Genomic DNA, 15,228 nt, shown 5'->3' with positions numbered 1-15,228 from the left:
ATATGGCTTCGCATATTTTTTCCGCGATAAAAGATAGTCGATTAAATTTAAATTCAAAATACTGGATATTTTTTTTACGCCCGGCGTACGCGCGGCGCATGCGCGAAGCGACGCAAAGCATGCCGGTACTCCGCTGTCATGGCGCCGAACGTAAACAATAGCGGTCGCGTCGTTCTGACCGCGTTCGGCTAAGCTGACCGACGACGGCTAACGCGACGGTGGAACCGCACCCGTCACCCGAAGGTGCACCCAGGCAGCAGGTATCGTTTCCGCTCAGCAGCAACTGTCCTTTTTTTTATCGATTTCATCTTCACCTTCTCGAAAGTGTGGCGGCGCGTCAAGCTAACTAGCCGCTGACAGAACACGCGACAAGCGTGCCCCCCCCCCCCACCAGTATGAAGGCTGGAAAGTTCTCGATTGTTCTCCCCAACTCGTCTCGTCACAAAACGAATGAAGCCCTGTTTTCGCAGGGAAATATGTCTGCAGGGAATAAGGCCATAGAGCTGCAGCTTCAGATGCGGCAGAATGCGGAGGACTTGCACAGCTTCATGAGGGAGCTGGACAGCTGGGAGAAGGAGATCAAGCAGAAGGACGAGGAGCTGAGGACAGGAGGGCTCCAAGAGGCTCAGGTAAAGTTTGGCAAACATCTGTTTTAGGTGAGCACAGAACCACTCTTGTTCTCTCTTGCGGTTTTGGCTGGGGGCGGGGGGGGGGTTATCTCCAGAGGTGGAAAAACCCGGCCCAGAAAGTAAAAACCCTAACTGTGTCTTTACTCCACCCATGTGCTAAACCATCAGATTGCACTGACTAGTTTCCCAAATTAGCTGGTTTAATACATGGATGGAGTAAAGACATGGTTAGGGTTTTTACTTTCTGGACCGGGTTTTTCCACCTCTGGCTCCGCGGTGGGTCCAAACATGGAATTGCATTCAAATCGCAGGAACTTTTCTTGACGTGACAGGAACTTTTCTCTCGCCATTAGACAAACCTCCCGCCCGTGCGTAACAAAGACTACAGAAAGAAGAGAAGGGAGAAGAAAAAATCCACAGGCAACGGGCATCTAAAGATCGAGGAACCCAAGCAAATGCCCAGAATAAAATCACACGACTATCAAGCATGGGATAAATTCGATGTGGTAGGGCATGCATCCTTTTGGATTCTCTCAAACGTGCACTCAGTAAATTAATGAAATGAATAACAAACTGACTTAAGCTCGTGTGTTATCGGTGACAGGATAAGGCTTTGGCAGCGATGAATAAGGAGGATAGCCCGGTGGAGTCAAATGAGTCGGACTCAGAGGAAGGTGCAATAGCTGTGGATCAGGAGTGCGCGCTGGCCGAGAAGACAACTGTAAAAGCACTGTGATGAGCAACATTAAAATGACAAAGAGAAAATGGGGGGGGGTCTCCATAAATTAATCACTATTATACATTTTTCAGGGTAACAGGCTGTTCAAAGAGGGGAAGTATGACGATGCTATTGAGTGTTACACCAGAGGAATGAGTGCAGACCCTTACAACCCCATTCTTCCAGTAAACCGGGCTGCGTGCTTCTTCAGACTCAGAAAGTAAACATTCCTCACTGGAGAGAAAATTTGTGATTCAGGTTTTAAGCCTTATAATTCATTGAGTCATTTGTTTCTTTGCAGATTTGCTGTGGCGGAATCAGATTGCAACTTGGCGATTGCGCTGGACAGTAACTACTTTAAAGCGTTTGCTAGAAGAGGGGCAGTGAGATTTGAACTGAAAAAATATGAATCTGCCCTGGAAGGTAAATATGAAGTTTTTCCCTGCAGGTTTATAATCTGACTTGGTCTTTTTATGTGAGTGGTCCACTTAGCTCTACGGCTATGTTAGTCAGAGAGTACATCATTTCTCAAGGGTAAGCGCCACACTATACCGTGTATAGTTTGTGTAGTTGTGCTATTATTATATTGTGCTGTTAAAGTCTGCGTTGTTGCACTATTTTGAGTCTGCTTGCTGCATAACAGCAAGTTTCTCTACAGGGATAGGTAAATTGTATCTTGTCATATCTTGCTGTTAAGATACATGAATAATGATGAGTGCAATGATGATCTTTCATAACCAGATTATGAGATGGTTCTCAAACTAGACCCTGGAAATGTGGAAGCCCAGAATGAGGTGAAGAAAATTAAAGCGGTGAGTCCCTTGATATTGTTTTGTCTTAATGCGCCATTCATTAATTTCAGAAGAAATGAATGGCATCGCATTCCCCCAACTAAGAAGTAGTCACATGTTAACTCAGTTGGAAATCCCCCACATCCAAAATGGTTATAGTAACATCAGCATTATTGATGGTACTTATTATTATCCTATGATATTTTATGTTTGCCTGATATCCCCCCTGAGAGAACTGGAAAACTTCACTACTGTATCTGGCTCTGTTTGTAGTATTTGATTGTTGACACTAACAATTTCAAGTGACGTCTGAAGCTTCTCTTTGTCAGGCTTTCACAATTCATGATGTCAAGTGCGAAAAAATCCCAGATGTTGGCCCAATCTCTATTCCCCCCCACCTGCCCCTACCCCTAGTTTTGGAGTACCCTCTACTTGGTAGTGGCCCTTCAGAACGGAGCTACAAGGGGTAGGATTTGAAATCTTTTACCTAGGAAATGGGAACACCACTCGTTACGTCATCGCCATCATCGTCACATCTGCTGCTTGGAATTTTATGAGTTGCCTGGTTTGCTCAAGACATGGTGATAACATTATTGTACTATACATTTTACATCAAAGCCTGTTGCTTGCTACCATTATCAACTATTATTGTGACAAATCTGACCAAATTTGCAGGACAGAACAAGACAGATTTATCTCATAACAATAGCCAGGAAGCATGCCTACACCGTGGCTATTTCAGTGTAATCCTGCCCATAGAAATTTCTGCCCTATGCTGATATCAGATGAGCAGAAAATTTGCTGCTGGATCATTTTTCAATCTTCATGCATGGGACATGGAAATAACTACTGTCACTCACAGATCGTCATTTGCATGGAGTTTTATTGACATTGTAAATAGCAAATTTTCTGAAATGCTTGTTATAACGATCCAATTACATAGTCCTTTGAAACTACATTAAACTAAGATATTTCAACAGATTTTAAAAAATTTGCATGATTATTTGCGAAAATATACACATTAATTGGCTTCTTTCCCCACACCGGTAGCCATGTTACACTGCCTCAATTTGAAAAGCATTCTGGGAATTTTCTTCTACCGCTCCGTTTGGACTCTATCTGAAAACGCTCCGTTTGGAGGGCTAGATAAACATTATCCCTCGATCCCCAAAAGAAACGGGGACACCCGATCCTACACGGTCACATGCAAAACAGAGGGGTAGGGCCAAGGTGGGGATTGGGATTGGGCCGTACTTGTTATTCCCACTCAGAGGACGTGAACAGTTTTTCTCAGTTTGCAACTTGTTACTACCACATGGCACAAAAGCAACCTTTGTCCATTTGTCTGTTGCCCTTTTTTTTTGTCCCCCTCACTTCCATGCTTTAGGCATTACACTCTGAGGGAGCCACAGTCCCATGTGAAGCCACAGCCCTGAAAGAGGCCCCTGTGATGGATCCCAAGCAACAGAGACTGATCGAAGAACAGCAGAAAAGGCAGGAGGCAGTGATGCAGAAAGACAGAGTAAGTTGTGCACAGGTTAACCAGTTATCCAATAAGACCAATGTTTTGGAAGCAAAACCAAGCTGCTTTTAAGAGTAGTGACTCATCATTTTGATTGAATGTGATGTTCAGGGCAATGCCTATTTCAAAGAGGGAAAATATGAAGCTGCTGTGGAGTGCTACAGCAGAGGCATGGAGGCAGACGGTACCAATGTTCTCTTACCAGCCAATCGAGCCATGGCTTATCTCAAGCTGGAGAAGTAAGTATCACGTATGTTTCGGGGTTAAAGGTGCCGTATGGAACATAGTTTCAGTAGATTGTATTCGGTCAATGGTATCTTGGTATTTATGTACCAGCTAACATATCAAATGGTTTAATCAAATAAATCACTGGTAAATAAATTTTGTTGTCCTTGCCAAAATGTTGCTGTGACAGCAGTTAACTAAGAAAAATTGTGATCTATTTGTATTTCGGTTAAGACTTCATTAAGCTGCAGAAAGGTGCGATGTACTGTCTGTCTTGTGCATCCTGATGGAATGTTGTTTTTTCTCCTTATTATTGTTCTCATTCGCAGTTCTTGGTTTTCAGTGATGATAGTCGGTTATTATCACCAAATAAGATAACTGCTGTTATAACTAAACACAGCCCAAGACAACATTTTCAATCATCTATGAGTATTTGCAAGTTTTAGTAATTTTTTTGGAATAGACCAGTAACCGATGCCGAAAGCAGCTATGGAGGAGACACTGTCCTCCGTTTGTGAAGTTTCAATCACAGGAAGTGTGGAGGGTTATGCTGATGCTTATTATTATAACTGCTAACTGAAAAGCACTATATAAGTTTAATTTATTATTATTATTATTATAACAAGGGCTGTCACGATTATTACATAATCGTATGATCGCAATTATTTGACCTGGCCGCGATCGTTTTGCATAATCGTTAGACTCGTTTCCATTCATTTGTATAAAAACAGCTGGATGAAACTAACAAATGTATTTCCACGTCGTTTTCCACTTTGTTGTTTGACCGGTGCTCTTTTAATGACATCGTCTCGTTGCGCCACGTGCACTCAGTTCGCCATTTTGCCCAGAAGCCAAGAGGAAATTTTTGTTCAAAGAATACACCAGAAATTTTATAATTAAGATAAGAACCAGTTACCTTTCCTTTCCAATGCCCCCCAAGGCTAAAGAAGTTCACTTTAAAATGTTGAACGAGATCTACCCGTGTAATGACTTCTTACACCAAAGGTTTAATTTAGATTTAAGTAGTTGCACTTTCTGTAACGCAGACATTGAAACAATAGAACATCTTTTTTTTCTCGTGTAGCTTAATTGGGGCCTTTTGGGATGCTTTTCAAAATTGGATAACCTGCAATGATCAAATTACTCAGATTCTAACATATGAAAATATAAAATTTGGTTTACAATTGGAGGGCAAGAAAACAGAATTTGGGAATAATAATTTAATTATTTTGGCTAAATTTTTCATACACAAATGTCTCTTTTTAAAAATTATTCCAATATTTGCTGCATATCAAAATGAGATAATACTATATAAAAATTATGTAAAATGTTGTAAAACTCAAAAAGCCCTATGTCTTTATCAGTATCTGTGTACCTTAATTCCTGATTGACCACTTGTGTTTTATTTTATTTTTTGTAATTTATTTTTTTTATGATTATGCTCGCTCAGTTTCTTTTGTTTGTTGTAAAAAATATATTCTCTTGAATATGTTGTGCCTTGGTTTGCAACCACAAAAAAAATGTTTTGCCCGGAAGCCACCTTCTGCGATGGCTTAATGGCACATTTGACCTGACCGCGATCATTTTGCATAATCGTTAGAATCGTTTCCATTCATTTGTATAAAAACAGCTGGATGAAACTAACAGAAACGTCATACTTCCATCAGTATGTCCAGAGGCAGCGAGTACTGGCCAATCCTAGCGCTTGGCCGCCACGCGGGGCGCGTCTTGCCTAGAAGTGCCGTGGGATTCATAACAACGTGTATTTCCACCGTTCGTTGTTTTGGCTGGTGCCCTTTTAATGACGTCATCTTGTTGCCCCCCCAGCACGCGTGGTGAATTAGCTGCAACGAGCTGTTCATGTTGAGAGGCTTGTTGTGTAATATTGGACCAGTATCTGTTGACGGTGACATCATGGACACATAGTTGAGAAGCCAAACACCACAGCGCCGCTGTGGGCACATTTCGGTTTTAAGCCAAATGAGAAAGAAGAGCCCAATAACCTGGAGGAGGCGATTTGTCGGATGTGCCGCAAAAAGGTGGCGGTCAAAAGCGCCAATACCGCGAATTTAAAAAACCGTCTACGGATCCAGCACCCCACCCAATTCGCCGAACTTGGAAAGACGGCCAGCGCCGCAGTCCCATCCCGGCAAATGGCTGTTCCTGAAGCTTTCGGACTTGTGTCTAAATATGAACGTGACAGTACCAGATGGTGCACGTTAACTGACTGTGTAACGCGGTACATAGCCAAAGAAATGCAGCCGTTCGATACCGTTGAAAAACCAGCATTTAAAGAAATGCTGCAAAAGTTTGACCAGCGGTACGAATTACCAGGAAAAACATACATCTCCAAAACTGCAATCCCCAATTTATACAACCAAGTGAAGGACGATGTTATCAAGGATTTAAAAGAAATGGACTTTTACTCGGCCACTACAGACACGTGGTCAAGCTCAAATATGACCCCATCCATGAGCTTAACAATACATTACCTCACCACTGACTGGACTCTACAGTTGAAGTGTTTAGAAACAAGATGTACACCAGAGAACCACACAGCTGATACACTTGCAGAATGCCTCCAGTATGCTTTGGCAGACTGGGCATTAGATGAGCAGAAAATGTCCTGCATAACCACAGATAATGGTTCCAACATTGTGGCTGCAATAGGAAAACTTTGCTGGCCGTGGCTAAATTGCTTTGGCCATAATCTCCATTTAGCTGTCACAAATGCCATAGCAAGTGAGAGGGAATGCACAGCTCGTGCCTTGGGATTGTGTAGAAGTCTGGTCAACACTTTCAACCTCAGCTGGTTAAAGAAGAGAGACCTGAGAAAGGCACAGGCTGAGGCCAATCTCCCCCAACACAGTCTAATTCTGGTGAGTTATTCATTCATTTATTTAAAACATTTGTATAAGTCAATTTGTAAACATAGTCATTTTTATTCATAATTCACTTTCACATTATTTATCATTGACACTTGAAATCTGGGCATGAACAGTGATTTCTCTCTATTAGATGCTGTTGAAAATTTTTTGAAATTGAAACCATAAATGTTAGGTCATTGTCATGTAATCTTGGTATAATGAACAAAAGCCTAAACAAATGTTTTATCTTTCCTGCAGGATGTCTCTACACAATGGGGTACCAAGCAAAAAATCCCTGCCATAAGACGCGTCCTGATCGATGACACAAAACATGGGCACTTCAACCCGACCTGGCAGGATACAGCTATCCTGGAATCCATCAATGCAGCACTGAAACCGGTGGCTGATTTTACTGATGTTCTGTCAGGGGAAAAGCATGTGACTGTGTCCTCTGTGAATACTATGCTGGACCTTCTAAAAGGAGAACTCTTATCACCAGACCCCAAGGACACCACACTCACAGCAAACATCAAGAAAAAAATGTGCTGTGTTCTTGATGAAAAGTACAGCGCAACGCCACTTCAGGAGCTCCTGAGAAAGGCTACCCTCCTCGATCCAAGGTGTAGGGGCAACATCGGGGATGCAGTGGTCGTGGATGATACTAAAGACCAGCTTTTAAGGGAGATGATGGAGATGAGAGTGGAAGGAGGCGGCAACAGTGACAGAGGTGGGGACTGTTACAGCTGTGGCAGAGGATGATGGATCTGCATCTCCTGCACCCAAGAGGAAGAGGCTGTGCGACCTGTTGCAGAACAGAAGAACCCAAATTGCTAACCAGGCTGTGCCAAAAAGAGTGCGGGCTGATACTGAACTGAGACAGTACCTGCAGGAAGAGACACTGGATCTCTTGGTGGATCCTCTGCCCTTTGATGGCCAAGTTAGCAAGAAAGTACTTGTGCATTTGTGCAACAAGTACTGCCCCTGAGAGAATGTTCAGTACAGCTGGCAACATTGTGACCCCAGTGAGACGTTGCCTTAAGCCAGATGAGGACAACATGTTGGTGTTCCTTGCCTGGAATCTACCTAACCAGTGAGGAGCATGACTGCTGTGGTTGTGGTTGACAAGAATATGGCCTGTTTTGGCCATAGTACATTGTTTATTTTGATTATTGGTACCTTCCATTTTCACTAATTTCTTTGTATATTTCAATATTAGGCTTTGTATATTTAAGTTATTTATGTCATATCTGCCACGTGCAATTGTTTACAAGGTCTAAAAGGCAAACAAATTTAATTTTTATTTATTCATGTTCAGTGTTCAGTTCAATGTTCAGTGCCAATAAATGGCTCTTCTTCTTCATAAGATATATGTGTATTATTAAACTGTGATTAGGCTTATACTATAATAGTGGCATAAAATGATCAGAAAAGGACAATTAAGGGCGTGCGGGTAGCGTAGCGGTCTATTCCATTGCCTACCAACACAGGGATCGCCAGTTCGAATCCTCGTGTTACCTCCGGCTTGGTTGGGCGTCCTTGCAGACATAATTGGCCGTGTCTGCGGGTGGGAAGCCGGATGTGGCTATGTGTCCTGGTCGCTGCACTAGCGCCTCCTCTGGTCAGTTGGGTCGCCTGTTTTAGGGGGAGGGGGAATAGCGTGATCCTCCCACGCGCTACGTCCCCCTGGCGAAACTCCTCACTGTCCGGTGAAAAGAAGCAGCTGGCGACTCCATGTGTACCGGAGGAAGCATGTGGTAGTCTGCAGCCCTCCCGGATTGGCAGAGGGAGTGGAGCAGCGATCGGGACGGCTTGGAAAATAGGATAATTGGCCAAGTACAATTGGGGAGGAAAAGGGGGGGGGGGCAATTAAATCGTTAATCACGATTATTTGTATGACAATTAATATTAATCATCAGCTAAAACATCATGGTCGTGACAACCCTACACACAATGAAGCTTGGTGTTTGTGTTTTAATTTTTCCCATTTCGCTCGTTTCCTCTCCAGGTATAAGGAGGCGGAGGACGACTGCAGTGCAGCCATATCCCTGGACAACACATACTCCAAAGCGTTTGCCCGCCGAGGGACTGCGAGGATGGCTCTCCGAAAGCTCACCGAGGCCAAGCAAGGTACTGCTCATTACCGCCCCTTACAGGAAAATAAAACTTCCCAGTCTTCACGTGGTCATTGCCCAGGTAGAGATTTCATGGCTCTGAAGACTCGATTACACCAGCTGACAAGATGCACTATTTCCAAGAAGCGACATCCATCTGTTAGCCTCCCTAACGGAAGAATCCATGACACTGCAGGATTAAATGTTGATTGGAAAATAGAAAATGTGATATTGTCGTTCAAAAGTATTCATATTAAAAGTGAATCAGGTTGCTGTGTACAGTTGCACAAAGGTGTGACTATTGTGCACACTTCTGTTGTATAGTGTGTTGAAGGTTAACTGATTTTCACCGAGGCTCTATATCCTGCTTCTGTGAGTTGTGAGACGTCTTCGCTTGAGGCGTGCAAATGAACTTGATGAGAGAAGCTTTGAAAGAGAAAGTTCGTCTAAACATGTCTGCTTTTGACATAAGAGACAATATTGTTATCTAAAAAAAGAAACTACGGTGCCATCTCAGGTGTTTGATACCGGGTCATTTTATTTTGAGTCATTGCTCGACGTCAGTGTCAGCCATGTTACGTGATTCTGCAACACGATGATGTGTCTCCAACTGGACTGTGTTGTCCAAGTCTCATGGAGTTATGAACAGTAATACTGTGTGAGAGCTTTGGGTCGTAAACAGTTTTATGTCTCAGGACTGGCGGGTGACACCATTCAGGTTTATTTGTTTGAGGTCAGCTGACGGGAACATGAATTCATGGATCATGGGTTCATTAGGGGCATGACAACATGGTTACTGTCCATCCATCCATTATCTAAGCCGCTTATCCTAGTCAGGGTCACGGGATGCTGGAGTCTGCCCCAGCAGTCATTGGGCAGCAGGCGGGGAGACACCCGGGACAAGTTGCCAGTCCATCACAGGGCCGACACACACACACATTCACACCTAGGGACAGTTTAGTACGGCCGATTCACCTGACCGAGATTTCTTTGGACTGTGGGAGGAAACCAGACCACCCGGAGGAAACCCACACAGACACGGAGAGAACATGCAGACTCCACACAGAGGACAACCTGGGATGCCCCCCCTCCCCCTCCCCGCTGCTAGGCGACCGCGCCAACCACTGCACCACCGTGTGCCGCCCATAGTTACCGTATCATTCACAATTATAACTGCCAGAGTTCCTATAGTAGTCGACCGGTAGAGGAGGAACTGATTTGTGCCCCTTGTCGATTTCTGGTGTTATTGCCCTTTTACTGAACACAAACACATCTGCAGAAAAACCTGTAGCAGTGTTCTGTATCCATGACTGCTTATGTTTAGAAAATGTGTATGTTATGTGAAAACAAATAATTGTGTGTGTGTGTGTGTGTGTGATTAATAGATTTTCAGGAGGTGCTGAAACTCGAGCCAGGGAACAAGCAGGCGTTGAACGAGCTCCAGAAAATCCAGATTGTATGTCACAACATTGGTTCAGATCTACATAGTTAGTTTAGTTCAGAGTTCAGACTGAACTCAAAATTGAGGAAAAAAATAATGACACCAAACTGAAAGTGCCTCACTAGATAGTCCTAAAGATCCTTAATCCCTCTCATGTTAACATTTAACCTTCCACTGAATCTCTCCTCCACATAGAATAATGTTTTCGTTTTGCAGGACATGGGTACCTGTGGTCCCTTAGAAACACAGGAAGAGACACCAAGGAGAACCGTCCAGCCGGTCAACAAGCCACCTCACTTGCAGTCAACTGTAAGTCGCCCTTTGTTGTCATCAGACCAACAGACAGATGTGTTGTTTTTCCCTTCAACAATCAAATAGGGACGACGGGCCTAACTGGTGCATCTTGGATTTGTATGCAGCTCAGGACCTTTGTATCTCATCCCCTCTTGCTCTCTTTTCCTTGCACTTCCTGTCACTCTTCAGCTGTTCTCTCACATGAAGGCTAAAATCGCACATAAAAAATAACTCAGAGTCATCTTTGCACTTATCAGAAACCGCTGAGGAGGCTTGACATCGAAGAGGTTGGCGGTAAGACCCTGGAGCCAAAGGAACACTCCAGACCCCAAAACTGTGCGCCCGTCGGCCGGGACGTGGCAAGGGAGGACCAGGGCAAAGCCTCCCCGCTGTCAACATCCCCCAGCGCCAAGATGATAAAGATCGAGGAGATCTCAGACGTCCCCTTATGGTCACCTGCCCAGTGAGTGGCGCTGTTTCCTCAAAGTGTTTGGTGTGTTTCTTTTTTGCAAGAGAATATGATATTTAAGGATCCTTGCAAGGGAACTTTGTCATGGTAGCAGCAAAGATTATGATATTTAGAAAACTGAATAGAGCAGATTGGCCATATTGGTGATCATAAAGTATTTACCATAAATGAGGTTCATGTACAGAAGAGTTATGTCTGCCTTCCCCGTTTGTAGTTTCACAACAGCTGCGTCATTGTACACTGACTTTTTTCGTTATTTAAATCCTCATTCATCAGAGGCAAAGTCAGCACCATCCTGCTTCACATTCCCTCCATTACACACACACACTCCCCAAAATAACTTCGATAAGACTTATTAACCGATATGAGACTCCTTTGGTTGTCCCAGATTAGCAGATGTATTGGTTGTCCTGGTTTACAGAGGTCCTGAAGGGGATGGCGTCAGTGGACAGATAGAGGAGAAACCAGGAAAGGACACCATCAGTCTGCCAGAGACACCAGCTGCATCCTCGTCTGCAGAACCAGAAACCCTTCTTCCTCCTCCAACCAACAGCTTCCAGCTGGAAGCGGACTTCAGGAAGATCGGAAATCAGCCCGAAATGATTTACAAATACCTGAGGGTGGGCTCTGAGTGAATAAATATATATATAAAAAAAGATTGACAGATGAGAGTACGGTGTTTCAGTGTGAGTTAAATCCTGATATTGTGGGGTTTTTTTTGTCTTAAAGCAAATCAAGCCGGAGGGCTACGCCAAGATCTTCCAGAACTCCCTTGAATCTGACATCCTCAATCAGATCTTGACGGCGCTGCATGATTTCTACACCAAGTGAGTCCTGCTTTAAAAAGCAAGCCAATCAGATCCGACTATGGCCGGACTCGATGAAGCAGCAATCATTGGCAACGCTGTCTTCGGGAGGGGGGCGGAGTCGGCTTGTGTTCGTCATGTGAATGCGTCTCTGTGTGTGTCGGAAAAACAGTGGTTCGGCTTGGATTCGCCTTGTCACGAAAGTGGGGAGGCGCTTTCCTTCGAGACTGCCGGCCGGAGAGATGCAGTTGGCGAACGCATGCAGTACGAGGGTGGGTGTTTGAATTAAAATAGGGATCAATTGGCCACTAAATTGGGAGAAAAAAGGGAAAAATCAGAAATAAAAATTTAAAAAAAAAAAAAAAAGGAAAAAAAAAAAGCAAGCCAAAAAAATAAACATCTGTTGAAGTGCGAGTGTAAAATGCTTAACTGGATCTGATAGCATCTGTCTGGACATATGAATAAGACTGTTAGGTCAGGAACACTTAGTTATGGAAAAGAACTAACAGGTTTCTCCCCTTTATCACTGGTCAGTTGGTCTTTTATGTTGCCGCCTGACTGATACGAGACTATATTTAATTCTCAGTACCTAAATGTGTTAATTGAATAACAACTTCACTGCAGGAATGAAGAGCCAGTGCTCATACTCGAGATCCTGCAGAGTCTAGCGAGTGTGCGGCGGTTCGACATGGTTGTCATGTTCATGTCCTCCCCAGAGAGGAGAGGTGACGTTTCTCTTTATTCGCTGTTTCATCAACGTAATGATAACGTCTCGCCCTTTTCTATCAGTGGTTAGCTCTTTAACAGTAATTGTCCACCCCACAGTTCTCCAGGAGTTGTTTGAGTTTCTTCGCCAAGCTGACCTGGACGGATCCTCCGTTGGAGCGCTACAGAAGAAATACGGCGTGTGACACTGAAAATGTCACTCTGTGTCAAACAGACTTTCAGATATCGCCACCAGAACTACACTGGATTTCAGGTCCGCTAAGATGTTTAGTCTTTTTTTTTTCCTCCAATGTTACAACCTTTCAGTTCATCAAAATATTTTGAAAGAACCACACAGAGCGGTGTGAAAGATGGACTGGATGAGTTTTTGAGGTCACAAATGTTTATTACATATGGAATTTTGTCCACGGTAACGTCTTCATTTCAGAAGAGCCGGTGAACTGAACTGCAAATAAAGGCGTGTTTTGTGATCTGTTTAGAGTTCTGTTGGGTCACTTTCGGTACAGGCAGAACTGGCTCTGAACTGAGCCTGTTGATCTTAGGCCCATGACAGATAGGCACTGGGCAAGCAACAAAATTGTTCCATTCTTTGTTTAAGATAACAGTGCATATTGTATGGCAAGAGTAATGGCTGTATAGCAAGAAAGCAAACAAGGTTACGTTTGTGGGGCCCAACAACTAAGTATGCGTGGTTCAGTAAATAGAGCTCTATATTCATCATGAATATAAAACGAAGCCAAGCAGCATGGGTAGATCAGGAAAAGAAAAAAAAAAGATTGCACTCTGTCGACTCCTCCCGAAGTCCTTTCAACATCCACACCACTGAGGTTCTGCAGAGAAACAGAGCAAATATGGAGTCTCAATGGGAGGACAATCGGAAAACAGAGCAGGCTGCGTCCGTGTGGCTACACAAACAACCGGGTTAACACCCGAGGCCGTGAAAGACGGGGTTAGTTGATTTTAGCTAACTTGGGACGCCCGGGCGTAAACGGACGTTGTTCTTTTGTATGAGATTAGAGTTTCAGTGTGCACGCTGGTGTGTACCTGTGACTGTGATGGTTTCGTTGACCGTGGCCATCCTCCCAGAGACTGTGTTTTGGGCCTCGCAGCTGATGGACTCAGAGGTCACTTGGCGGTTTAGGGTTATGTCGATCTTGCTGCCTGTCATGGTCTTCCCGTACACGCGCCAGGTGTAGTTGCAAGAAGGTATGCAGGTGGCTAAGCATACAAAAGTGGTCCTGACGCCTACCTCGAGGGAATCTGGTCCTACGATGGCCACGTTGGCCGGCCCGTCTGCAAGGAGAGAGAAGCTTGAATTATTGAAAACGTCATTTCCTGTGAACTGTTTTTTGTTTTTTTATTTTTCTCCCCAATTGTATCCGGCCAATTACCCCACTCTTCTGAACCATCCCGGTCGCTGCTCCACCCCCTCTACATGTGGAGTCGCCAGCCGCTTCTTTTCACCTGACAGTGAGGAGTTTCACCAGGGGGACGTAGCACATGGGAGGATCACGCTATTCCCCTAGTCCCCCCCCCCCGAACAGGTGTCCCAACCGACCAGAGGAGGCGCTAGTGCAGCGACCAGGACACATACCCACATCCGGCTTCCCACCCGCAGACATGGCCAATTGTGTCCGTAGGGACGCCCGACCAAGCCGGAGGCAACACGGGTAATCGAAATGGCCGTCCCCGTGTTGGTAGCCAACGGAACAGACCACTACGCTACCCGGATGCCCCGAATACTGAAGATTTACAAGCAAATGGTTGTCTTCTTTGATACTTTTCGTTGATGGTGTATTTAAAACAATCTGTGAGAATCATAGTCATGAACACTTTTGTAGTTGCTTAATTGAATGGTTAATGTCAGTTCAGACTTTTCCAGGTGCAGCGCAAAGTGTTTGATGTCTTCGCCAAAACAGCCAAATTTGGAAGAGCAAAGCAGGGAGCGGTGAATTGAAGAAGCACAGTTGTTGATGCAGACGAACAGATGTGGCAGAACAAGCTGGAAGTAGACCTTTACCAACAGATATAACGCAGCGTCAGTAGCTCAAAGCAAGGCTTACCCATAGTTCTGTTTGGCCTAATTATGTATAACTGAGATTCTTCAAATATCCTAACATGCATGTCTTTGGCCTGTGGAAGAGAGAGGTAAATTCATAGGAATGCCAACAAAACATGCATATTACACACAAACAGTACGAGTCTGTGCCCAGCCACCATACTGCTCCTATGGACTTATATTTTTGCCAAGAAAAACCCGAACCAGACATCTTGAGTGACTGGATATCCTTACCAGGTATGATCACTGTGGCCTCAGCTGAGCTGTTCTTCTCTGTCACAGGGTTTGATGCCGTACAGATGAGGGGTGCTTGGTAAGGAGGACCCTTAGGTGTGAACAGTATAGAGGCATTTTTGGCAAGAAGTCTACCGTTGTAGAACCACATGTAGGAGCAGTTGGGGTAACAGTTGGCGGCACAGTCCAGGGTTGTGGCAGATCCAGGAAGAGCGTACATCACCTTTCCTACTGGGCCTTTGTTGGGCTGTACAATCACCACTTGGAGGGGCCCATCTGAACGTAAGATGAGATGTAATTATGAACTTCGGTGGTGACTTTTTATTTGTTAATGGC

At 44.4% G+C, this 15,228-nt stretch overlaps 1 protein-coding gene across 2 annotated transcripts; it reads left to right on the top strand.

The window, feature by feature from the left end:
• Positions 1–121: 121 nt before the first annotated feature.
• Positions 122–12,799, top strand: rpap3 (RNA polymerase II associated protein 3). Of its 2 annotated transcripts, XM_056276374.1 has the most exons (17): positions 122–260; positions 471–629; positions 983–1,135; positions 1,234–1,350; positions 1,440–1,567; positions 1,649–1,770; positions 2,089–2,159; positions 3,526–3,660; positions 3,772–3,899; positions 8,758–8,879; positions 10,249–10,319; positions 10,521–10,613; positions 10,856–11,061; positions 11,489–11,687; positions 11,797–11,894; positions 12,498–12,598; positions 12,699–12,799. In XM_056276374.1, the coding sequence occupies exons 2-17, from the start codon at positions 477–479 to the stop codon at positions 12,782–12,784; spliced, it is 1,983 nt and encodes a 660-aa protein (XP_056132349.1). In that variant the 5' UTR covers positions 122–260; positions 471–476; the 3' UTR covers positions 12,785–12,799. The 2 variants fall into 2 exon arrangements, with proteins under 2 accessions (XP_056132349.1, XP_056132350.1); XM_056276375.1 differs by lacking the exon at positions 122–260 and having other exon boundaries at positions 531–656.
• The last annotated feature ends 2,429 nt before the right edge of the window (positions 12,800–15,228 follow it).

This window comes from Lampris incognitus, chromosome 3, assembly GCF_029633865.1.
Source record: "Lampris incognitus isolate fLamInc1 chromosome 3, fLamInc1.hap2, whole genome shotgun sequence".
NCBI classification, from domain to species: Eukaryota; Metazoa; Chordata; class Actinopteri; order Lampriformes; family Lampridae; genus Lampris; species Lampris incognitus.
The sequence above is the reverse complement of the archived record's forward strand: the minus strand, read 5'-3'. Positions and strand labels throughout refer to the sequence as shown.

Excerpts from the sequence above, each read along its gene's own strand:
- rpap3 (XM_056276374.1), top strand. The coding sequence starts at position 477 with ATGTCTGCAGGGAATAAGGCCATAGAGCTGCAGCTTCAGATGCGGCAG. Across the intron at positions 1,771-2,088 it reads ATATGAATCTGCCCTGGAAG|ATTATGAGATGGTTCTCAAA; the intron begins GTAAATATGAAG and ends TTTCATAACCAG. Across the intron at positions 8,880-10,248 it reads GCTCACCGAGGCCAAGCAAG|ATTTTCAGGAGGTGCTGAAA; the intron begins GTACTGCTCATT and ends TGTGATTAATAG.